This window comes from Anoplopoma fimbria, chromosome 17 (genome assembly GCF_027596085.1).
Source record: "Anoplopoma fimbria isolate UVic2021 breed Golden Eagle Sablefish chromosome 17, Afim_UVic_2022, whole genome shotgun sequence".
Classification (NCBI taxonomy): Eukaryota; Metazoa; Chordata; class Actinopteri; order Perciformes; family Anoplopomatidae; genus Anoplopoma; species Anoplopoma fimbria.
In genome coordinates, this window is record NC_072465.1 from 394,609 (window position 1) to 421,222 (window position 26,614).

At 37.2% G+C, this 26,614-nt stretch overlaps 1 protein-coding gene across 22 annotated transcripts; it reads right to left on the reverse strand.

The window, feature by feature from the left end:
- Positions 1-5,382: 5,382 nt before the first annotated feature.
- znf740a (zinc finger protein 740a) lies at positions 5,383-26,496 on the reverse strand. 22 transcript variants are annotated; one of them, XM_054616683.1, is made up of 22 exons: positions 26,409-26,496; positions 23,736-23,898; positions 23,348-23,530; positions 22,655-22,801; positions 21,842-21,962; positions 21,510-21,593; positions 19,470-19,583; positions 18,484-18,567; positions 17,244-17,327; positions 16,679-16,762; positions 15,604-15,687; positions 15,212-15,295; positions 14,411-14,494; positions 12,947-13,030; positions 12,489-12,572; positions 12,052-12,135; positions 11,526-11,609; positions 10,711-10,794; positions 10,167-10,250; positions 9,006-9,089; positions 8,486-8,604; positions 5,383-8,292 (listed from the first exon to the last, which is right to left on the reverse strand). In XM_054616683.1, the coding sequence occupies exons 2-22, from the start codon at positions 23,778-23,780 to the stop codon at positions 8,119-8,121; spliced, it is 2,079 nt and encodes a 692-aa protein (XP_054472658.1). In that variant the 5' UTR covers positions 23,781-23,898; positions 26,409-26,496; the 3' UTR covers positions 5,383-8,118. The 22 variants fall into 22 exon arrangements, with proteins under 22 accessions (XP_054472658.1, XP_054472659.1, XP_054472660.1 ...); XM_054616684.1 differs by having other exon boundaries at positions 22,685-22,801; positions 23,327-23,530; XM_054616685.1 differs by having other exon boundaries at positions 19,500-19,583; positions 23,327-23,530.
- Positions 26,497-26,614: the final 118 nt, after the last annotated feature.

Sequence of the window (26,614 nt, forward strand, 5' to 3'; positions counted from 1 at the left end):
TCCCATCTGTACCGTTATATATATATATATATATATATATATATATATATATATATATATATATATATATATATATATATCCAAAATATAATACTTATTCCATAACAAGTTATCAAATAATTCACAGGCATTAAAATGTCATAATACATTATGCCAAAGTGTTATTATTATATAGTATGCTTTGAAAAAAGTCACAGAATAGTAAAAAAAAATAATGTCATAATGAAGTATACTATAAATATGTCATAGGGAACACATCACAGTGTATTATGGAATAAACATATCATAAAATATAATGCTATAGTATTCCATAAAAAATAACAGACATTTAAATGTCATTAAAAAGTGATGTCATACAAACGTCTGAAAGAAAGTTTTGCACCAGGTTGTTAATATAAATGAATATATATGGATTTAGGAGAATCCATGTAGGAACATTACTTAAAACAACAGATGGACTGAAGTTTAACTCTTTCAGACCTCATTTTTTCTACAATCATAATTATATTTCATCCAAAACATCTCTCATTGACTTTAGCATACTTCCAGAATGCACCTGAAACCTCAGTAGTGGGGTGTTCCTTTACACATGCTTTTAGTTTAACCAGGTATGGTACTAATAGTTTCTCTCGTCTAAGATGCAACTCACCAGCTTCTCCTGACAGAGAAGTGTTCTCATGTAAACAGAGTTAGAACGCTCTCTTCTGAACTCTGGATAATCTTTAAACAGTGATGATTTATTACCCTCTTGAGGTTTAAAGCTTTGTTACATCTTGTATCTGTGTGCTTTATATGAGAATCCTTTGTGTTCTTTTCATCAAACCACTTTCTCTCTAATGCTTGTTTATATACAAATACATTTTCTTTGGTGCAACCACATAACTATTTCTGCCCCTTCCCCGATGGCCCAGTCCTCTGAAAGAACATGTTCTAATTACATCCCTAAATATAGTGGTTATCAAAGTATTAAAAAGGATATGATATTACTTGAGGAATTACATTTTTCATTTTAAACTTCCTAGATATATCTGATCCTATCATGGAAGTGCTTTGTGGTAAAAATCCAGTTTCGTCTCAAACAATAGCAAACTGACTCTTTAATGAACAGCTCTTCTCTGCACATAGAACCATATGCCTAAACACTGCACATCTACAATGAATCCACGTTCATGGAATCCACTTTGACAAGGGTTTAGCAATCCTTTATCTCTTAAAAAGTAATCTAGTATGTCAACCATAATCTTTTACATTCATTTACATAAATGCAATGTTAAAACTAGCCTTTAGGTCTATACCCACTAGAGCTATTCCTTCATTCCAGATCGGGTTGAATTAAAAATAATAACATCTAATTTAAGTGTTTATGTATTGCATAACATATTTTGTTTTGTCCAGGAGCAGTAGCTACAACTCCTACCAGCCAGGACCCTGTAACGTCTACATCCAGACAATCTATCTCTGATCCTGTTTTCACTTCACATTTTTCTCTTAATCCCTTATTTTTCCTCTAAATATGCCTCTCCTCAAGATTATTTCCATACTGGAAACTTGCAAACATTTTAGTATTTCTTCCTCTGCCTTTTCCTGTGAGATCTTCATCTGCCGCCCTCCACAGCACCACCAGTGTCATTACAGTGTGAAAAAGGGGAGATACACCTGAGCCAGGAACATGGCACTAAATTGCACTGACCAGTGGGACTGTGAAATCATGGACTCATATGGCAAGCCCTTAAAACAGCTATTAATATCAGCCATTGCTTTTCCACCAGTTTTTGACTAATTAAGATCCCAATATCTATATCTATAATATAATTTTGACTAATCGTAATGTGATTTCATACCAGTCAAAACGTTCATTCTTTTCTTATTAGTGGAAATGTTCATTTTAGACATCGGTTGCTTAATTACAAATAAAAAAAACTTTATCATTTAATTTTATTCAAACTCCACCAGCCTACAGATTTCTATAATTAAATGTTGACATGTTATAATTTCAAGTCTACATAGCCTTAATTTAATTTTGACTAGTTGTAATTCTAATACTAAAACAACTCAATTCCCACTATTCAAAATGTTCATTGTAGATATTAATCCATGGGCTAAGACCCAAAACTTAACTTGCCGGTAACATCTGTGAAGGCAAATTCTTATTTTAAATATACAGTATATTAATTCCTTTACATCCCATTTTGGTGTGCAATACCTTGGTGCCTAAAGTAATGAACTGCTAATGATCAAAATCAGCTAAGTGCCTTCCCTGGAAACATTTTCCCATAATTTTATCCTCTCCCTCCTCTGGTGTGTCTGGACCACTGGACATCCATAGATACTTTTAATAAGCTTAAGTAATGTTTTTGAAGTAACTATTATTGATTCTGCAGTTTGATTGCAATATATTCAATTTGTGTAGAGACAAACTTTAGTGCTGTAAAATGAAGGAAGCAAATTTGTTTATATGTTATTATATTTTATTGCATTTATTTATTTTAATATGTAAAAAAAATAAAAATAGTGTGAAAATCTGTACTAAACCAATTGCCTAAATTATTTTTATCAAAGATTTTTCCACAATTTACAGGCTTGGGATGCCCATGGTACTTTCAGGCCCAGCGTAACTGTTTGGGAAAGTTGTCTCACTTCTGTGGTCTATGGTGAACATTCTCATCTCTCCGGTCTATAGTGAACACTCATCTCTCCGGTCTATAGTGAACACTCATCTCTGTTGATATCCACTCTTTGTTGTGATATTTCTATAGTTAACTCATCTTTTGGTGTGCTCCTTGGTCTATAGTGAACACTCATCTCTCTGGTCTATGGTGAACACTTCTCATAAAATTAACTCATCTTTTCCACAATCCTTGGTCTATAGTGAACACTCATCTCTCTGGTCTATAGTGAACACTCATCTCTCTGGTCTATAGTGAACACTCATCTCTCTGGTCTATAGTGAACACTCATCTGGTCTATAGTGAACACTCATCACTCATCTCTCCGGTCTATAGTGAACACTCATTTCTCTGGTCTATAGTGAACACTCATTTCTCCGGTCTATAGTGAACACTCATCTCTCTGGTCTATAGTGAACACTCATCTCTCTGGTCTATAGTGAACACTCATTTCTCCGGTCTATAGTGAACACTCATTTCTCCGGTCTATAGTGAACACTCATTTCCCTCGTCAAATTTGACCGCTCTCATCTCTGTGGTTTAAGATTACCCCTCTCATTTATCTTGTCTAACCTGACTTCTGGGACAATGATCCAACTGTATTTAGCACCAATCAAGGCCTCGGATTGATTAGTCCCACACTAGACTGTACTTTCCACAGATAAAGTTATCCCTTCTAGATCTTTCCCTACATATTTATTGCATCTGTGACAGTAGGCACATTTTTTTAAACTAACTATAAGTTGTGATGCCCATTGTACTTTCACATCCACCATAACTGTTTGGGACCGTCACTCCTACGATGCCATTTCTTTCTGCCGACTTCTGTAAAGATTCGTTAATTTAGTTCATCAACAAGCTCAGTCTTAATCCCAACCTCCTAATGAGAAAATTAATTCAATTACACAAAATAAATACTTAACTATAGCCCATAGCAGCATCAAATCTTGAGCATTAAAATTGTTTAAACACTCTTCCTCAATATTCCTTTAAAGACCCCACAAAGAGATGCAGGCTACAAAGGTATCTATGAAGGGACAAGATCTAATTGTTGGTGGTAAACTATTTCACATATTAGGACCAACAACTGAAAATGCACCATCACCTTTAGTCTAAATTTGTTTTTATAAAGTCAAGAATGAGCTCTATAACAAATAGTTTTCCCCATCGTACATAAGTACATCAACAAGCTCAGTGTTTGCAAAAACTCCCAATGTAAATAATTTAACAAAAAGTAATGAGAAAAATGTCACAATGTCAAGGCTATAGCATCATAATATACAATATCATATTATCTTTTGGAACTTTCCTAACAAGCTTTATCTTAAAAAAACCGGTATGGACAGGCTAAGCACTGATAAATCTTATTAAAGTTCCCAACATTAGGACCTGTGTCCACATGGCGCCTTTTTTGTAATTGTTCCCAATGAGGAGAGCGAAACGCCCATTTGTGGGAGCAGATCGCCGGGCTGACGCTGACACATTGCTCTGACGTTACGGCTGTCAGATTAAGCAGTGATGAGCTCATTAATGCAAAGTATGAGGCAGACGTCACCTGGTGCTCATAGTGAAAAACAAATATTAACCCAAATAGATAATACAAAGAAAAAGGTTGCAATGTTAATCTACAATCCAAAGGTGGTTAGAGTGGTCATATGTTGATAAAGCTCTCGGAGCACCAAGGCTCCTCTGCCAGAAAATCACTCTGCGGACAGATCCTTATTGGCCCTATGCGATCCAACCTATGACTTAATAGTTATTTGAAACATTCAGTGCCATTCGTTTTAAGGTTTATGAGTTGTTTGCCCTATTAAAGATACACGTTTTTATTGAAAGTAATGCTTAAGCATTTCAGCACAGTTCTGATGTATCCTATGCATGTATACTCACTGGACTACACTGATAATCCAGTTATCAGCGACCTCCACTGTGTCCTGCTCAAACACAGGAAACTTTACTCACCACCTTTAGGGCCCACAACAACGTGGACCGAGCGCCGAGCCGGGGGTGAAGGGCCGTTTTCAGTCGTCGCCCCTCTCTGTGGAGCTCGTTAACAAACCACATCATAAATTCCCCCCACTTCATTAAAAAAAGGCTGCTCCTGATTAGCCTCCCCAGCTAAGCCCACATTTATTTAACCATTAATATTATTAGGTCAACACAGCCAGTCAGCATACACAGAGTCCTTTACAAATTATTTTATTTCAGCATAATAGTAAGAAGCCTCTCCTCTGATTTTCATATAGTTGAAACTAATTGGATCACAAGGGTACATATTAGTTAGCCCATTTTACAATAATCATTGTAATATTTTTTTTAGGAAGTTATTCTTATGCACTCATTTTCCTACACAAAATAATCAATATCAAGATCCTATCTTAACTGAGGACCATAACTCTGCATGCAAGACTAATAAAAGAAAACAACTAATCTGTGATAGCTACTGTTATGCTGTTGTTCATCTAATACCATTATCAATATAATTTACTACAAATACCAGGGACTTCGTATAAGAAAGAAAACATTTTCTTGTGGTACTACTGTCTCTAATGTCAAAATTACCAAACATACTGGGCTCTCAACTGTACTGATCCAAATTGTTCTGTCCACCTTCTGTGTCAAGTTGAGGAGAAATAGGCTCTGTCTAAAACCTAAAATCTAGTACAGTCTGAAAGAAAAGAAAATATTTTTTGTCTTTTTTACCCCCGGTCACTCCAGTGTTTACAATTTCATCAGAATAAAAAAGGTCCTTGAAACAATCATCAAAATGTGATGAGAAATTCTCAGACAAAGAAATCCTCGGATCCGTCTGTAAAATTAAACCTCAATCTTATAAACAAATGATCTGAGACTGAAGGATTCTATTGCATTTTAACAATGAGATTGATAATACTAAAAACAATAAGTCAAAAAGGTATTAACAAGTGATGTCAACTATATACTGTATTCCCCTTCAGCCATTTTAGTATGTGCTCGCACCAGCAGTATCCCTTCCACAGATTTGGAATAGTGTTTGCAGAGCAAATTAATGCATTTCTCAAACTTGGCCGCTTTGCCGTCACTGGGTTTAACTTTACCTCAAGAAAAAACGTTAAATGGAATCCTGTCTCTTTACACACTTGCACAACTTTGCCTTGCTATCAAAGTACCACTTAAAAAAAAAAAAATATCCTCCCAATAATACTTTTGGTAAAATATCACTTAACTCCGTAATCTGCCTCTTGTTTGTATCAAACACAAATATCTGTTCATCCTATAAATCAGAGACCAGATAATGCACTCTGAGATTATATTGTCATTCACTGAATCTTATCTGTATCTTTAAACTAAAAAGAAAACAAACAAAAACACTCCCCTGAAATCAACCATAAAGGTTTCCGTTACTGGCTCTCACATAAGACAACAGTTGTGATGTCTTGATATGTACACGTTTGTTCAGTTGAGCGGACCAATCCTCCCACCAAGCACTGACATTTCTGGCCTAAACGGAAAAGTTACGACACCAGTCACAGAAAGGATCAAGTTTGAGAAACGTTTTCAACAGGCAGCAAAGCCGCCCCGATCAACTGGCTCCCTGCTGTCAGGCCGTCACAGACTGTCACACAGTACGATCAAAGTTCATCATAGGTAAAAGAAATCGTTTGTTACAATATCATTTAGCACTACAATGATTATTTGTGTATCCGCACTTACTTAAGGCTAAACCCAAATGACATGACAGACATCCATTATTACACACCAACCACATAATATTTGGACAAAAAAGGCAATTGTTAGTGTGTAGTAGAGTCAAGCGAGTGTTGATTCTGCAATGGTGTGCGACCAGCCAAAGCACTGCAGTGGGAAACAATGTAGCACTACTGACCTCTCACAAGGACTGAAACTCACGGGGGCTCCTTAAGGATTACATACTGTGTTACACTGTTATCAGTAACAATGACCCAAAATATTCATCATCATCATCAGCATCAAAAGACAACCTCTATCGACTGGAGAACACATTAGTCTGTTTTAGCGCCACTGAAGCCGTCAACATTCTGTAACCATGACCGCTTTAAGATTTAAAGAAAACAAAACAAAACAAAACAAAACGTACTATGATGATAAAAGGCTTCCTTGTCTTAGCAAATACATCTGATCCACAATAATAAACGGTTGAGAAAAAAGGCAAATGAAAAAAAGAAACACTAAGGCCACGAGATTTTGAATACCCCCCACTAATCTCACAATGAGAGTAACTGTACAAACAACATAATGGGACTTCAAGTGGCCAACCTGTGCTATTTTAGACCAGAATCTATGGACAGAGCAAGTTGAGACGCTTTTCTGTTAAGTACTGGATATCTCTGCATATATATATACACAGCTGAACTTACAATGGCATGACTCTCGGTAAGCGTGGGAGGACGACTGGCCAGGGCTGCCATCCTCAGCACATCACAAACACCAGAACATGAGACGGGCTGCAGAGGTTCCTGTAACCCCCCCTTCATGTCCGACAACGAGCCAGTCAACTGCAGGCTCACCCTCTCATCATCCAATTCTTGGAAGTCCAGGTTTACAGTTATGAAGCAACCTTTTTTTTTTGTTGTTTTTTTTTTTTAAATATACACACTCAAAGTTACTCAGGTTTCCTTAGGATTTCCCTGCAACGGACCGTATTTGAAACAATTTCTTATGATCAGTTTGTTTTTGGCCCATTTTGTTAACAAAAAAAAATAAAATTCAACACTTAAGTCCCGTAGCAAAATAATAAGCATTTTAAATTTTTTTACACAAAGAAATCATTAAAACTGTACCTCCTTTGTTGATAAATTCAGGGAAATACTATTGTTCAAATCATATTTAGACCAAATACTGCTTTCAGTGAAATGTCTTAATGCTTAGCACTATCTTAGCGACAATGGCAAGCAAGATTTGGTCTACATGAGAAGTAAACAGAGTGGTTTCCTTGCTTTACCTGGAAGGAAAGTTCAGTTTTATAAATTCTGACCTTAGTGACGATCTTTTTGAGTCAAAAATGAGCCACATGAGCAAAAAGTTAGAAAGAAGCTCAAATACTTTTCCTCACCACTTCATCCTTATTTGTTGCCAACACATCCGGATAAACAATTCCCACCGCCCTTCCCGAGTACCACCAAATGCAGATATATTTGAACAACCATAAAAACTTTTTTTTTGTTGCAAAAATCAAATAGATTAAGTACAAAACAGGAAAACTGTTCATCACAGAAAAGTCTTGTCTTTAAAAAAACAGGGGGAAGAAGAGGAAACACAGTAAAAAGTCAACAAAACAAAAACACAAATGTCACTGTCATTAGTAATCCCAAGACTGGAGCTGCAAGATCAGTCTGTGCTAGAGTGTGGCATCACTCAGCACAGAGCTGAGAAGAAGAAACCCTGTGGCTTGTCCCGTCTCTGGCGGTATTGTGGGCGTAGGAAAGGTGGAATGTCAGACCGCCAGTCGGCCTGGAGGGGGATGCAGGGGACTCCAGGTTGGGGGTGCGGGTGGGGGTTCTTGGGGGTATGGGCGTGGATCGCAGCATGGCTGGTTCTCTACTTTGGCTACGCCACGACCCTGGCACAATCGCCGATGTCGCAACAGCCGGTCTGTCCTCGAAAAGTTCTTAAAAACACACAAATTGGATATAAGTTACTATTTATTGTGGTTATAATAATTCAAGTAAATGTAAAGGGTCATTCTGTTTCATATATCAAATTTAACAAATCCAAAGGCAACACAGTAAATGAATCTAACAATACATGAAACTATAAGTACAACTTGTGGGTCACTTTGCTAAATTGACATTCATGCATACCTGCTGGCACCGTTCACACTGGTAAGGCTTCTCCCCACTATGGACACGCTTGTGTCTCTCAAGGTGGTAGCGCTGGATAAACCTCATATCACACATGTCACAAGCAAATGGCTTCTCTCCTGAAAGAGCACACAAATACACAGTCAATGAATCAATTTTAGCGCCTCGGACCAACAAACAGTGTGCAATTTTCACTTACTAATCTCTATTTGCAAACTGTATTTTCCAACACTGACAAACAGTAAATTTCAACATTGTAGTTTCAGCATCTGTAAAATTTATATTCTTAAAAAGGCCTCGTCATCAACTCATTATGTGTAGATCAGAGTGGAATTTCGTGTTTTCATGGCCCAGATCTACGCAACATAGTGGCCCCAAAAACTGGGGCAAGTATTTTTGAGGCTGGTTCAACATCCCATCAAATGACTTGACAATCCAAACTCGAGTTTGTTGTGACCCCCTTCTGTTGGAAGCACCAGGGCCTTTCTTAGTAAAAAGGGTACGGTAAAGGAACGCATACCCGTATGAGTGAGGCTGTGTCTCTCCAGGTGGTTACGCTGAATAAACCTCATGTCACACATGGAACAAGCATACGGCTTCACCCCTACACACACAGAGCAATATATTAGCCCTAACACCCACAAGTGCAAGACATACAACTTTCAAGCTAGCACTAGGACTGAAATACTGACAGATAACAGCTCATCATTTATTTTGTATGTAATGCAAAGTGCATTGCCTTTAGAAGAAAATATGTTAAAATGTTCAGACATGCAACTAAGACTATATGTTTAACTGTGTAGAGTAAATTCAGATTTGGACATAATGTGGAGTTTAACCTGTCTGATTTCAAAACAAAAACACTAAAGCTCTGTCATAACATTTAATCACTGTAGGTTTTGTCTGAATAAACATCAGTAACAGCCTTACTTGACACTGCAACAAAAACTATTTCAGCATCTTCTCACCTTAGATCTATAATGGCTATTTACACCACAAAGACAAATAATTAGCAGAACAATTTAACATTTTGGGTTTAAATCTGGACCTGTTAATACTGGATTTTATGTTTCCTAAAGCCATCATCTACTTTTAAGGCTACTTATTTTTTTAGAGATGAAGCTATTGTAAGTAACACCCGTGACTTTATTGAGTTTTGTGCTTTTCAGTTATGCATATTAATTTTAAAGAGCAAAGTTTAGAGCCATTGTACTTTTTTTAACCAAAAAGATTATAAATGACAATATCAGCCCAATTGTGCTGGAAAGCTGGTTATTAGTTTCAACATATTTTTCGATCATTTACTTGATTTCTTGCAAAAAATGATGCCAAGACTTGCAACTACGACTTAATAAGAATCCAAATTTACAAATGTAAATGGAGTCCGAATAGTTGGCATTAAATCCAAGCTAAAAACATTGCATCCACATTATAGCTTTTGATTTGCCCTCCAGTATTACTGTTATACATTGTAAAAATGAACTTATGTGGTTGGTAAACAATGAAAAAGGCTGGCAGGATGCTCAAAATCAACTGAATCCGTCCTAACAGATTGAGCATAAATGAAAACCACAAATTCTTACCATGACTATAAACACACAAAGGCATCCCTATGATCAGCTCTATAAAGATGAATTGGTGATCTATATAATGTGAGATGGGCAGGTGAACGGACCCATACCCGTATGAGTGAGGCTGTGTCTTGCCAGGTGGTAACGCTGAACAAACCTCATGTCACACATGGTGCAAGCAAAAGGTTTCACACCTAAATGCAGATCATCAATACATTATTTTCAGAACTTTTAATTTCTGTTTCACAATCCATTTATCAGTACTGTACCATAAACATCTATTTACAATTGATGGGTTGTTAAACCACTTTTCATTTCCTATGTGAATTTTTTGCTTAAAAAAAAGTATGCATCTTGAGTTTTGGTCTTTTCTCCAAATCCAAATTAGTTATACATCAAACTGTGTCAATCAAATTATAAATCCACAACTTAACACATCACATGAGCTGATGTCACAGTCCTGTATTTATTTACATGTGGAGACTTGCTTTAATGTTGCATTTACACACATAATGCAGTTTAGCCTTGATCAAGAAAAATGTACAACAAGTTACTTTTACAGAATTATAATAATTGCCTGTGGCAGCTGACCCTGTAACATACTGTAACTGCAGTCTGATATCAGTGACATGGGTAAGGTGTGCGGACGCATACCCAAATGAGTGAGGCTGTGTCTCGCCAGGTGGTAGCGCTGAAAAAACCTCTTGTCACACATGGTGCAAGCATAAGGTTTCACACCTAAATGCAAAGTAGCAATATTATATTACTTTGCCTCAATTTCATTTTTTACAAATTAAATACCTTAGCTATTGGTTATTAACCACACATTTGCCAATTCATGCAAAAACAAAAAGATATGTCTAATGTTTCCTTCATGTAACACTTAAAGTTGCCAACAAAAGACAACTAAACTGACCATTTTAGCTACATGACCAATCAAAACAAATTACATTCTGCCACTTTTATTCTAAAGAATAGCAAAAAGAGCCAGGGAGCACTGCACGCAATGCCTTTACTTTTGTTTAACTCAAGTTAATAGTCAATTGACTAAAGTGGGAGTTAAATTAGGCTGATAATTAGTATTACTAGTATTTTACTTTATCGGCGTCGTTAAAAGCACATTTCAATGTCAAAACATACAATACATTTTAAGCAATTGAGCATTTCATTCCTAGTGATTGTGCCTATTAAAAAAAGAGCTGAATAAAGTAAAATCATTTTCTGAAAAGACATTTCTAAGAACTATGGTGACAGAAAGGCAGTAGAGTTTTTAAAAGCATAGGTTGGGGCCAAACCTGTCAGTATTTCTGGCTTTTACAGCCTTTTTAGTTCATTTGCATTACATCTTTACAGACAGCTACTTAATAAAGACATGTGTTGATACCGTTTGCGCTGCTGAATTTCGCATAATAAAGACTATGTTATAATGGCCTACAAAATGTGAGATGGGCAGGTGCACTGACGCATACCCGTATGAGTGAGGCTGTGTCTCGCCAGGTGGTAACGCTGAACAAACCTCATGTCACACATGGTACAAGCAAAAGGTTTCACACCTAAACGCAGAGCATTATGGTATTATTTTCAGACTTCGTATGTTTTTGTGTTCACAATCCATCAATAAGCAATATACTTTAAATATCTATTCAGAATTGATGGGTTGTTCACCACTTTTTTCAATTGTTTTTAAATGTAATTTTTAAGAAATACATTTTAGTTTTTTCTCCTAATCCAATAAAAGATACATCAAACTATATGAACCAATTCTCAAATCCACAACTTAACACATCACATGAGCTGATGATGTTGCAGTCCTATATTTGTTTAAACCTTAAGACTTGCTTTAATGTGGCATTTACACACATAATGTTGGGAAGGCTTGATAAAGAAATGATTTAAAAGAGTATCGATAACTTCCTTAGATGGCTATGTCTGTATGTAACATACTGTAACTGCAGTCTGATCTCAGTGACATGGGTAAGGTGTGCGGACGCATACCCATATGAGTGAGGCTGTGTCTCGCCAGGTGGTAGCGTTGAAAAAACCTCTTGTCACACATGGTGCAAGCATAAGGTTTCACACCTAAATGCAAAGTAGCAATATTATATTACTTTGCCTCAATTTGCATTTTTTTTTATTCAGGAATTAAAATAAACGCTATTGGTTATTAACCACACAATTGCCAATTCATGCAAAAACAACATTTTTTCCAAATAGTTTCTTCACAATGCTTGTATCCATTTTCTAGTGTTGTAGTTACCGACATCACATATGGCAAACATTAACAGACTAGGAAACCTTGTTAAGACCTAATATGTCATATTGACATTTTCCTTGAATGTAACAGGCGCATGTCTGAAGCTAACTAACAAAATTGAAATGTCCACACTGATTTCTAGCAGTGAATGTCAGGGGCACGATGCACGAACCCATACCCGTATGAGTGAGGCTGTGTCTCGCCAGGTGGTAACGCTGAAAAAACTTCATGTCACACATGGTGCAAGCATAAGGTTTCACTCCTAAACGCAGAGCATCAAGAGAATTATTTTGTGTCTCTGCCACCAAGGTAAAATAAATAAATCTTTACTCCTATTTATAGCTTAAGAGTACCAATCTGGACTAAATTGTTATTGGTGGTTAATAACCAATGTCATTCCCTAAAAATACTTACAAAAAAGGTACAATATGATATGATTAGGTGCTTGTTTCATATTACAAAATTCCCAGAAGGGACCTAAAATCCACCTACACAACACATGAGATGATGATTTCATCTATTTGATATTACACTTGAATAATTTGTGTATAAATACAGATATACAAGTCTAGATCAAGCACACAGGTGTTGCAGCATCCTAATCTTGTTACTGGGTTAAGATTGGCTGACGCATACCCATATGAGTGAGGCTGTGTCTCGCCAGGTGGTATCGCTGAAAAAACCTCTTGTCACACATGGTGCAAGCGTACGGCTTCACCCCTACACACACAAAGTACCAACTTTAGCATGAAACACTCAACTGCCAAAAATGATCGAAAATAAACTTTACTAATTGCTTAGTAAAGTTTGGTTGCACTTATCAGCACTTTGTTTACACTGGAAATTCCAGCATGCTTAAAAAAATTGCCTCAAATTGGAAATGTCCTTTTAACATCTGATTTAAGTTATAAAAAAAATTCAAACCTACAAAACATAAAATTACCAGATAATTAACTCAGGCGAATTCAAAATCTCTAATGGGCACATTCAAAGTAACACAATAGCAGGTTTTCCAAAACGATGCCAATAGGTGCTTTAGTTCATATAATTTCAACGTATCGCATACAGATTTCTAGAATCTATTTGTAAACGTAAATACTTGAGTTTTTGTAACGCTGATTGCAGAGGTTAGACAATTTTAGGCAGTTGGTAAACAACTATGCACAACACATTAAGATTGGACATTCGTTTGCAGATCAATTATTTTCATTTATCTTGAAAAAGTGTTTTAAATGAATGGAAAATGCTCTGAAAACCATCATACAAAACTTAGCAAGGGATTCAGGTAAAAATAAACTCTGCTATATCTTCATATTTAAACTGACAAAATAGAGAATATCCTTAAATAAAACCGGTTTTCAAATACGACAAACAATGACACTCAAGAGAGGACTATACGTTATTTCCTCACCATTACTTTGAATGTGAAATGACATAATGAAGAGTCTGTGGGAGCAGCCGGCTATAAATTTGCATGTTTTTTATTTACAGGAAAACACACTCAGACACCATCAGTCTTGGAAATAAAGTGGCTTTGAAAGATTTTCAAATGCTCTTTTCAGCCATTAGGCATTTCATTTATTGGAGATAATCTGGTTTTATGTTGTTTTGGGAAATATGTAAGTAACAATATTAGGATTCATGTTTGTGCTACAAAACAATATTTCAAGTGCTTTAGTTTTTCACAAGAAAGATCTACCTATTGGACAGCTGAATTGTGTAAAAGTAGAATTAGTATTTATCACTGAGCTGATTCAAACACAAAAATAAATAGGAAACATGTCAGCAAATCAATACATTTTTTGGCTTGTAGAAATCTAAAAGCTTAACACAGATTTGAACCTAAGAACAAAGACTGTTGGCATTTTTGCTTCATTGTCATCATGTCATTTCATATATAAAGTACGGGAGGAGGTTTTGTTATGCAGTTGCTTATAAAGCTCTGTGTAGATGCTGCATGAAACATTAGCACTTGGCAATAAAGTGACAGAAAGCAATACAAACTCGAGTTTGAAGCAGCCATGTAAACATTAATGTGGGGCACATGCATGACCAAAGTCAGGGAAAGAGAGGGTCAAGGTTTATAAAATGAGTACATACCCGTATGAGTAAGACTGTGTCTCTCCAGTTGGTAACGTTGTATAAACCTCATGTCACACATGGTGCAAGCATACGGCTTCACTCCTAAACAGAGCACAAGAATGTTAGATGCATTTCAACGCACTGATGAAGTTCATGAACATCAACATTTAAAAAAGGCATAATGAAATACTTTCAGGTTGTTTTCTATGGAATGCTTTATCACATAACATTCTGTCAGAGACATTACACAAAAAAGAGTCTAAGAACCTGCAGACATCAAGAGTTAAGGTGCATCATTGATGGGGAGAAACGGGGCTTACACGTTGCAGTTTGAGTAATATTCAGTCATCATGCAAACAAACTGTTGATGGTGGTCAAGTGCCCATTTTAACTGCATAAAGAAACTTTTTCAAGTTAACCCATGTTCAAGATGCACCATTTCACTATTTAGTCAGGTCAAACATAGCCCATTTTGCTTGTCATTTGAGATTGATGCCTGCATTTAAAATGCTTTTTAGTGTAATGTGCCTTTCATTGGATATGTAACATAGTACTCAACAATTCACATGCAATAGTACCACTACAGGGTGAATCACAAAACAAGTTAACTGACAGAGAGAGTCACTTTTTTTGTGGACAGTTTTCCAACAAAGCCTAAAACTTCTATTAAACATTTTTTAGAAGGGGAAATTCATTTATCAACAATGGCATAGTTATGTTATTGTATATAAAAGGACTTATCAATTTTAAGAAATCATGTGTAGGTTGTTTGTATGAAAGGTTTTTATAGTGAAAGAGGAACAAATAATTCAAGCATACCAGTATGAGTGAGGCTGTGTCTTGCCAAATGGTAACGCTGGAAGAACCTCATGTCACACATGGAGCAAGCGTATGGCTTCACCCCTAAACGCATACAGTACCAAACTTTAGAAAACTGTTCTCATGAACCATGTACACAAAATATGTCATCTCACATACACCAGGAATGTGTTATATCATTATACGGTCTCTTTTTTTTTTTTTTTTTTTATCTTTGCCAACTAGTCCCAACATTTCAACCCAAAAAGCAGTTAGAAATACAATGAAAACATCTACTAGTGCTTAAACTTTGAAAATCATGAATTACAATTTGTTTTTACAGATAGGTGAAAGCAAATATATTCTACAACGCCCCATACTATCAAGTGAAAGGGATAAATAAAAAGTTATACCCGTATGGGTGAGAGTGTGTCTTGCCAGGTGGTATCTCTGGAAAAACCTCATGTCACACATGGAGCAAGCATATGGCTTCACTCCTGCACACACAGAGCAAAGTATTTTGTAAAAACAACACAATGAACAGGACACACTCACTTATATTATGTATCCAGACATGCCAAAAGCAGTAGCACCAGTAAGATGAAACACTAAATGCATTCAGCTAACATATTCTAATCTGTCAACGTGTTTAAAAGAGGGACCTCAATAAAGATGTCTTTATGCTTAGCTAATTGTTGACATTCATTGCAAGTTCAAGAGACTTGACACAAGTCAAGTTGTAATTTAAAAAGGCACTGCAGCACAGGGCTGGGCGCTAGAAATAAAATCTTCTTTCAAGACATAGGTCATCTCATATCTAGATAACGATAATCACCACAATTTATCCTGTTTTCTGTTAATTCAACAAATAAATAGTCTGATATAACCACTTGGTAAATCCTATTTTTTTTATAGTCCTGTGTGAATTAAATACTTGACAAATTAAGTACTAGTAAAAAAGTACTTATTATTTTCTCATTTAAATCAGAACTTGAGTGCAATGGGAACATAATAGTTAAAAGTTAAATTATAGAGAGAAATAAATAAATATTTCCAGATATATACTGACTAGGTTTACATGCACATTAAGGAAATTGTTTGATTTAACATTTTTTAGTTTGTTTAGATTTCCTGAGAAATTTGAGTTGGTATGTGCTTGTTATTATTATGAGGTAATCAGAGATCACAATATCTTGATCTCTGATTTCATCACTATATGATTTCACTGTAAGACGATAACTTATCAAATGGACTTATGGCCCAGCCCTACTACAACAAAGTACCAATGTTAACTTGGGAAATAAAGCCCTAAAGTAGTATTGCAAAAACTGAAATGCACTCCTTCAGTATGCCCCAATAGTAACAACAGCTTGATGCTTGTGAATATTTCAAGAAACATACTTAAGTTATTCCATAAACAAAGGACAGATGAACTACAGTAAAATGGGTATTTGGGCTCTAATGTAGAAAAGAAGGGCGAACGCATACCCGTGTGAGTGAGGCTGTGTCTTGCCAAGTGGTAGCGTTGGAAAAATCTCATGTCACACATGGAGCAAGCGTATGGCTTCACCCCTACACACATAAAAAGTATATAAATATGAGCAACAGAACAAAACAAGTTTCAACACATAACCATCAACTCTTCCCTGGGAATGACACTACAATTGCTCCTACACAATATATCTTCAGCCTGAGAAACAAATACTTGCAGACTATTGTTTTGTGTACTGTGATCATGAGAATTCTTGACAAATTAAGAGTAATGAATTATTGTGCAGAACTATGTAGAACATTCAGCAGGGGAAAAGCTGAAGTTGTATACATTCAGGTGCACAACAATGTATGCGTGTATTTATACCAAGAGCTAAGAATTGTAGTTTTTATACATTTTGCCATCCTAATACATGTCTGGATACATCTTCCTGATTCTGAATATGTGAAAATTTGAAACTTTTAGTCAATTAAGACACCCTAAATCTCTGTTTACATGGCAATGACTTTAGGCACTTCTAAAACACCGCTTCCTAATGAGCTAGGGTAAGTGGACGCATACCAGTATGAGTGAGGCTGTGTCTTGCCAGATGGTAACGTTGGAAGAACCTCATGTCACACATGGAGCAAGCGTACGGCTTCACCCCTACATACACAAAGTATCAACATATTAGCTAAGACGTTCCGTAAGCATCAAAGGGAAGCATTATTCACAGGCTTAAATAACTAGGACCTAGACATTACACATTCCAATCAAGCTTCATGCAAAGGGGGGATCTGTATCACTTCTAACTAGTAAGTGTATTCTGTTACATGTAGGATTTTCGAATTATTTAGAGTACATCATCAAAGAAAAGCAGCAACAGGATATAAGCCAAGCAAGTTTAAAACAAGACATACAAATCAGCAGCAAGATAGCAAAGACACATCTAAGACGGTGATCAATGTGGCCAGCTGAAGCAGAAACGTCAGCACACTTCGACATGTATCAGCATTGTGGTGAGCATTTCTGTTGCAACTTACTGCAAGTGGATTTTGGTTTAGCTTTTATATAGCGCACATTAATTGGATTAATAGTGGCGTGACTGTGTGTGTTGCTTTGAAGTGTTACAAGTGTGCTTGTTTTCTAGCACGCCAAAATGATGATCTGCCTCAACTTTCAAAAAAGCTTTGAATCTGATCTCTGCCACAAACTTACAGCAGATGCACCTGAATAATTAACTGTGCAACTATACGATCAAAATGTTCATCTAAAAAGCCATTACAGCCAAGACACATGAGTTGTGCAGCCATTAATTTGCGTCTAAAACATGTGTGGACATCAAAGGACTATTCCCATAATATATCATGGCCTAAGTTAATCAGCTACTTCAGTATGGCTGCATCAGCCAGGAGGGCATTTGCACAAACTGATACCCATGGAAAGATATTCACTTTAAATAATCAAAAATGAATTTGCATTCTAGTAAAGCCATTCACAACCAGATTTTTACAAATACCAGAGTGAGAGAGTCTCCTGTAAAATTGTGTGCGTCTGCGAGATTACATATTTTTCCTAGATATTCTGTGACCAATCAAGCCCGACTCTTATAGTGTAGCTGTGGCACCATGTCACTTCCTTTAAATATCCTAACTACGCTGGATACATCCATTAATAATAAATGATGCACACGCTGCAGCTCAGTTAATACCTGACAGTATATACAAAATGTGTGGAACTAATGTAACCTACTATGTACACAATGTCGGTTGTTTGTATGAAAGGTTTTATAGTGAAAGGGGAACAAATAATTCAAGCATACCAGTATGAGTGAGGCTGTGTCTTGCCAAATGGTAACGCTGGAAGAACCTCATGTCACACATGGAGCAAGCGTATGGCTTCACCCCTAAACGCATACAGTACCAAACTTTAGAAAATTGTTCTCATGAACCATGTACACAAAATATGTCATCTCTACAAAATGTGTTGAACTAATGTAACCTACTATGTACACAATGTATGAAAGCTAACAGCTAGTTTAACCTCTTCAGCTCTGCAGGGACGATAAAACACTCGTAACAATTTCCTCTTTGAATAAAAAATAATATAGAAAAATATAACTATAAATTTTGTTGAGCACACTTTGAGGGATCCACATAAGCAATGGCATGTGTTTATTTACATCTATTTATACAGGGCATTACAATAAATGGCCCTGATGTAATCAATAGCAAGCCATTATTTTTATTGGATGATTCAACCCTGTAGTAATTCAACTGTTGTTACATTACATTACAGTCATTTAGCAGACGCTTTTATCCAAAGCGACTTACAATCAGTGTTGTTGATTTAGACTGCGTATTGTTATATTAGACCTTCTACATTTTGTGCACCCAATTGAACAAAAAAATTATATTTTTCTTTAAATTAGGATTTCTTGAAGGGCTTTAATATTAGATTGCATTAAACTGTATATTTATTTATAAAAATTTGGTATTTCAGTGTTGCCGTTACTATTTCTCATAAATTACAGTGTACTAGTGATGTCCACTCCCTTAATACGGGGTATTTTTGTATGGGGGGGGTTTAAACATTCTGTTGCACTTAATAAGGTCAACTATCAGTCAAAAATATAAAAAGTCACTGTTTGATTTTACCAAGATTTTCTGGGCCTGTTTGTTTGTTTATATGTTGTATGGGTAACTGGTTATTCAGACTGTGTATGTTTTTGTTCTCATGCTTCTCTTGAATAAGAAATATTGATCTTAAAGAGACAACTCGATCAAAAAATAAAAATAAATTCTTAACTTGAACTGGGTACGGTTAATGGACGCATACCCGTATGAGTGAGCCTGTGTCTCTCCAGGTGGTAACGCTGGAAAAACCTCATGTCACATATGGAACAAGCGTACGGCTTCACCCCTACACACACAGAGCATACAATTATCAGCTATTCACTCTATTAATTGAGTGAAAATGTGGAAAAGAAAATCACAAAATGTATTATGTGGAAAACAGATACAGATAACAAATACAGTGCTGCCATGAAGCGCAACTGCTTACTCAAGCTTATGATATTATGAAATAAAGTGAGTCTATAAAAATGTTAACAGAAATTATTCCAGCTAAATTGGGTAATACGAGTTTAAATGGTGCATTTATTTTGGTGAATACTGGGCAGTAGTCACCGACTTGGAAAAACAGTTAGGTTGGAAGTTGACTTACCCACAGTGCATACTTCTTAAACAATGAAAAACAAAGAATTTTGTGTGAAACGGTGCAATGCAAATATTGACACTATGCATAGATATGTTTTTAACTTAAGTCCTCAATTTTCATTCTGTTTTTAAAAAAATAGAACATAGTCCTTTGATGTCCATGCAATTATCATCACTGACAAAGTAATAATTTAATACAAAAAAGGGAAAACAAATAAGTCTTTCATGTTTTTAGTGGCCTGTGCTTTGAGGCTTTCAAATGGGGTCCAGAAGTTTGAGTCCACTTTCAAAAAGTCTTGTTTACAGAACTGTTTTTTGTTATCAATTTGCCACATAATCGGTATTGTTTTTTCTCAGTCATTTTAAAAAACATCTTATTTAGTACTGATGTAAATCAATGTTTAAGATCCAAGAAATGCATACAGAAAGTAACAGAAATCTGAACAATCAGTAGAACGATTATTATTACTTAGTGAGAAAAATGAATATGGTCACCTATGTGTCACTACTGATAGTGCTTTATCGTGGAGTTTCAACTTTAACATTATCTATTAACATTGTTTGAGTGTTGTTTTGTTTTGAAACAAGTAATGTGGAGCCAAGTGGTTCTCTTGAGTAGTTTTAAAGAGTCCAGCAGCAATCATTCTAAATTGAAAGGAAACACTAGAAATTAATCTTAAATCAAATCATCCAAACCAGGACATGGCAGGCTTTAAGAATAAAGTGGCCAGTATGCTTCAGCAGAAGTACTTGTCGGATGGTGAAACAGTGTGGGTGGTCAGATGTGTACTGCTTTGTTGTGTACATGACTAGCTGTGTTCTAGCACTGCCCAATAGTGCATTGTGAAGTGTTGGTGTTTATAGAGCATGCAGCAAATGCTGGATGGCAGAACGTGCAGGATTATTAGCCTGGGTGTAGTTACTCTTGCTACCATTATATAAAGCTGACAACTCTGCAGGACCCAGCAACATTGCATTAACATACATTTAAATTAACCTCCTATTTGACTCGTTAAAACAATTTAAAAACAAAACAAGTCAAGCAAAAGAAAGTCAAAGTATCACAGTTGAAAACAAGATAGTTGTGTTTTTTTACTCCAAGTCTAAATTTGCAATTAGAGTTAATAAAAGGTCACAAAATATGCAAATTTCTCCCTCCACAGACACCAGAGCTCAACACCACTTAGAATTCTGGAGTAAAGTAGGAATGTGCCTCCTACATCTCTTGGATCTCTAAAATTGCGCTTAAATAATATGTATTCTCAAATCCTGCAAGCATTTCTACAACTGTTGACAGTCAAAATGAAAGCTATGATTATAGATAACAATGGAAATCCAAAAAAGGAATCATAAATGTTGAAACAACAATTTTTAATAGTGGACTCAGGACTACTGGACCGCACCGTATTACATTGCCTTCTGCAAAACAAATTCCCGGTGATGGGGGACCAATATTTTTAAGACAAATATTGTGCTTTATATTTTGGGGTGAACAGATTTTGGGGGTGGCTTTGTTGGAAATTACTGTCCACAGACAAAATGAACCCTGAGCATCTGTCCATTGATTCAAGTGACAGACTACAGATGTAGTCCGATTTATGTAATATGGGTACGGTTGAAGGACGCATACCCGTGTGAATGAGGCTGTGTCTCTCCAGGTGGTAACGCTGAATAAACCTCATGTCACATACGGCACAAGCATACGGCTTCTCCCCTAAACCGAAGAGCACCAGTTTTAGTCAAAGTCCCCACAGATACCACCAATTAGCTGTGAGGCAAAAAACTATTACCAAACATGGTTTTTAAGCAGGCCATTGCAAAACCTTACAGTTGCTGCACACTCTTAGATTAATTCCAACTCAAACTTTCAGGGCCTCTTTCAACAAATGATTCATGTAATCAGGCATTAAAAGCTGTTTTGGCTAAACTGTAAACCCGAGTTGTTCCAAGCATTACCCATACCTGTATGAATGAGGATATGTCTCTTCAGGTGGTATCCACTCCTAAATGCTCCGTAACAGTGATCACAAATAAAGTTTTTCTGTACTTTGGATGACGGACCATTCTCATCTCCACCTGTGCCCTATTGAGGAGAGTAAGAATAATGGTTTAACATTTGTTTCATATGCCAGTTTAACAGTGCACTAATAATACAAAACAGATACAATGCATTTTGCTACAAACACAATGGTTCAATTTCAAATTACATTCCCACCCACAACTGGTCAGAACTTGATGAAAATCTAAAACTCCTGTGAAATTTCACTAAATGTAAGGCCTATGATTTATATAACAACCTAAAGACTTTGCACACAAAATTACATTTTTTCATGTATATTTTAATGGTTTATCTTCTCTAAAACCCAATTTATATTTTGTATAAGTATGGTTTTTGTTTTTTTTTACTAAAAGGAATAAAAATTTGAGTTGAAAAATACCCCGCAACCCCTTCTAATGGCCTAATGCCCTCATGTTACTGCTCCCCCTGTTATGCACACAACTGCAGTTATTGTGCTCCGCTTCACTCTGCTCCCCTCCCCCTCTTTCCTCTCTCTAGAGATCCTCCACCCCCTCCACATCTTCCCTGAACTCCTCCCCCCACCCCCACACAAATAAAATGTGCTCACATGGAAGCTCCAAGTGAAGCGCACTTGAATAAAGTTAAATGCTTTTACAAAAATGTGTGTAAACAGCTGATGGCCAACTTTATGTAATGAGGAAATTTGTTTATTCCCTACATAGACCCTTCCCTATTTAGCCACCACAGCCACTGACCTTCCCTCCCCTTCCTTCTTGTTCTCTCACTTTGCAGGGCGTTACTGATTTCCTATTCTTTTTTTTCTGCTGCATGTCCTCGTTGGCCCTCATCTCCTTCTCATCCAGCAGGCGGGGAGCTTGGAATTCACCTTCCTTCCGGATAAGCTACAGAGGCAGAAAAGGTCATTTATTTCCCGATCTCAGATCTCTAACCTTTAAAACTAAAAACAGAATATCTGAACATGACTAAAATGAAGTGATTAATGTGAACCTCTTATGTGCCACTGCCAGTGAAAGAAACCAGCATTAAAGAATGTATATTTTGTAAATTTAGCATCTTGATTTTAATAAGACCAACCCAATTTAAAAAGTTTGAATAATTTCAGTTGGAAGAATATCATCAACAAATTGTTATTTCAATAGATAGATAACTGTTGTTTGCGGAGGTATCAATGTGTAGTGGTGGTCATTATGTCAATATGTCCTTAAGCGCGTGTATGACATGAACTCATACCAATACTTGAGTTTAACCAAGTAGAAGTGGGGGTTGTTATAAAATACAATAAATCCTCTTGATTGCATTTAGAGGCAGTCATGATGTCCACACATGTTCAACTTCATAAAAGCTACACGTTTACACTCTTCACAATATTAAAAGAATAGCATATAACTGCCCAATTTCCACTCTACATTTCCGAAGTGGGTCCTAACCAGGGGTGGACAGCTCATTCCAGATGGGAGGATCATATGGCCCTGGGGAGTACGGTCGGGTCCCTCTCTCTGCGGTGGTCCATGACCAAGTGGGGCCATCATTTTTTTAGGTGGAGCGGCCATGGAGCTTGCCTGCATCAGGGCCATGCTGGAGAGGACAGCCTCGCAGCCAAGCAGCCCCGCCTGCGAAGAAAAAGAATGAAGAGCAACAGTTTACCATGTATATCAAACATTTAAAAACAGTCTGCAATTTATAAGTATCTGCATTTTAGACAATATTGCCGGTCACGTGGCATTTGCCAAGCTAGTCATCAACGACAACATCCTGAGTGACACAAGACTGTAAGGAAAGTTATTTGTAACCACTTTGGTGTTCTAAAAAACAAACCCATTTCATATGGTCGCGGACTGAGCTGCTGGGCAGATGTGACATTGCTGTGGTGTATGTGAGCGCAGGGACAGGGGTGGGGACAAGGTCATCCAGAGATCCGTCAGTCAGGATGGTCGGGCTGGTGGGAAGCCACACCCACCTCACTCATCTAGCATTAAAACTGAGGAAGAGGAGGATGTGGATGAAACAGACAAGCATTAAATGACAACAGCATCACTCGCTGTCTTACTCGTTACATATTCCATTAAGTCCAGTTAGGATAGCAATTTTCCTCAATGGCATGTTAATGTCACAAAATATAAGCACACAAATATTCTTCATTTGTACAAATAACTATGCTAGTAGATCGCGCATGGCTACTGTTCATAGTGATAAGTTACTAATTTATCATACTGTGTAACTACGTTTTACTTTTTGACCATGGTGAGCAACTGATGGACTTTCACAATGAATTGCTTCTGAATAATAAAATAATTTGCCCATAACCAAGTTGTGGTTGGGACTACAACTGAAAGTCATACCTAATTAGCTGCTGGGTGGCACGCATGAACAAGATGATTAAATAAATATTGGAGAACACCTAGCTGATGTTCATCACATTTAACTTAAAAATCACAATTTAAAGTTTGATGTGTAAGGCAGACCTCCAAATCATATGGAATTAATTTCACACAGTGATGACCACTGAAGCAGAATCATCATCACACTTTACTTTCAGTAAATCAAGTACAAAAGGTACCTTTCTTTTTATAAATCTGTTAAGATTCAGATACCAAAAACACTACAACTAGCAGTAAACTGCATGCTGACAATCCAACTACGAAGTACATCTGAAAGTTCTCAGTATAAAGTAAGTAGTATAGTTAGTAAGTCAATTTATACTCGTTTATACGACTTGAGGGAAACAGGTTGAAATGTGAAGACAACAGGGGACTGCACAGAAATTTAGGAAAAGGGAAGCAACCACGCAAACTACAGATTAACATCATGTTTGAGTATAATTGATGACACAACCAACAATCTTAAATCTGAGATCTTCTAGCATGGCAAAATAGTAAACGTGTGCCATATCAATTTCCCAAAACATAATTTGTTATTTGTATAATATTAAACAAATGTTCCTAAATTCAGAAGAATATTGAAAGTCAACATACAGAAACGCACATGCCTGGAGACGCTCTAAACTGACCACTGTCAATAAAAAAAAAAACTCAAAATAGTTTGATTTACACCGGAATGCTTCCATTATTAGACATGTTGTAAAAGAGGGTTCATAAACTCACATTCTCTTCCTCACCATAACACGAAACCAATAACACCACCAATATATAATAACAAATGTGGGATTCAAATGTCTTAATTCATTTTCAATGTATTGGATTTTGAGTGTACAGGGATTATGGTTTAAGTAGGACAAAGACATGTCCCTATAATATCTAAGTCATAAGGACACAACACGGCTTTGAAAGTATACAGAAATATGGCAAATAATAGTGAACTTAGTGTGAAACAGTCAACATGAGGAGATCAGTGATAATCTATCTGCTGGGAGTCTGATCCTGTATTTTTCCATGGAAGTCAGAGAAGGGTCCTCATTCCTGATTTAAAGAATGTACATCTTCCCTTGTTTCATCTCTTACAGTGCAACGTTTGGAAGCAAAACTTTAGTTACACGCATGTTGAGAGAGTATAAATCTACGTTTAACATCACATAAACTATGTGTATTCAGCCGAGGGGATCTGGGGAGGTTTGAATAAGCCTGTTAAGAGGTGGCCATTATTTCACTCAAAGAAACACTGCTGTGTCTATGATGGAGTTTGGATATTTAGCGTTCTGTCTGTTTGTTCCACCCTTAACTAGTGAACTGTAACGCGTCGTTTAGCTGGGGCCAGATGGAGACAGACACAGACTTAAACGCTACAGAGCCATCGCCATTAGCGTTTGTTAGCTAGCTAGCTAGCGTTGCTAAGAAAATAGACAGCTAGCTAGCGCAGCGCTAACGCTGGCTAACGCTAACACTGGCTAACGCTCCTTAAAGCCTCGGAGGCCGCGGCGGTGAACCCGGGTTCCATCTCACTGGCTGCAGGCAGAGATCATCCATAACCATCACACAATGTTGCTTTGAGAATAAATACCCGCCTGAGCTGGCCTCCGCAGTCCTACAAACCCACCGTTAGCCTGCTGCTGATGAACAAGCTAGTTAGCATCAGTTAGCATCAGCTAGCATCCGTTAGCATCAGCTAGCCGCTCGCTGGCGCCCTCGCCCACCGGAGCGCTACTCTCATTAATCAAACACGTTCAGCCCACCTGGTCCTCGTTTCGATACAATGGTTTTACTCGCAGTGTGTGTCTCTCAGACCTGACAGTGAGCCGTGTCCCCTGCGGTTACACCACCAGACAAAAGCTCGACGGGTTCAAGGCGAGATGGAGCGATAAAGACGGCGTGATGGCCGCCGTGGCGACGCCTCCCCCTCCCGATGCTCAGCTAGCTGTTAGCCGGCTAGCATCGGCCAGCGTTGACGTTGTAATAAAAGACGGATCCGTCTGCTGCGACCTGCGAGCAGGAGAGCTGACGGGTCACACAGCCGGCTGTTCGATGCTCAGTAACACACAGAAACACCGCAGTGCTGAGAGGAGACACGGAGATATTATATATATATTATATCTACCTTCAGCTGCTCCGACGTCCTCACAGCGGCTCGTTTACAAACACAGGAAACGCGACAGGATGTAGAGCACCCCCCCACGCCAGCAGAGAACCCGAGAAGAACCCGAGAGGAGAACCCGAGAGAAGAACCAGCTCATCCTCTGCTTCCTCCAGAGCAGAGGACACTGTTAGTCCGGGTTTATCTCACTGTTAGTCCGTGTTTATCTC

Excerpts from the sequence above, each read along its gene's own strand:
- znf740a (XM_054616680.1), bottom strand. The coding sequence starts at position 23,780 with ATGTCACATCTGCCCAGCAGCTCAGTCCGCGACCATATGAAATGG. Across the intron at positions 16,763-17,243 it reads ACACAGCCTCACTCATACTG|GGGTGAAGCCATACGCTTGC; the intron begins GTATGCGTCCAC and ends TTATGTGTGTAG. Across the intron at positions 8,605-9,005 it reads ACACAGCCTCACTCATACGG|GAGAGAAGCCATTTGCTTGT; the intron begins GTATGCGTTCCT and ends GTGCTCTTTCAG.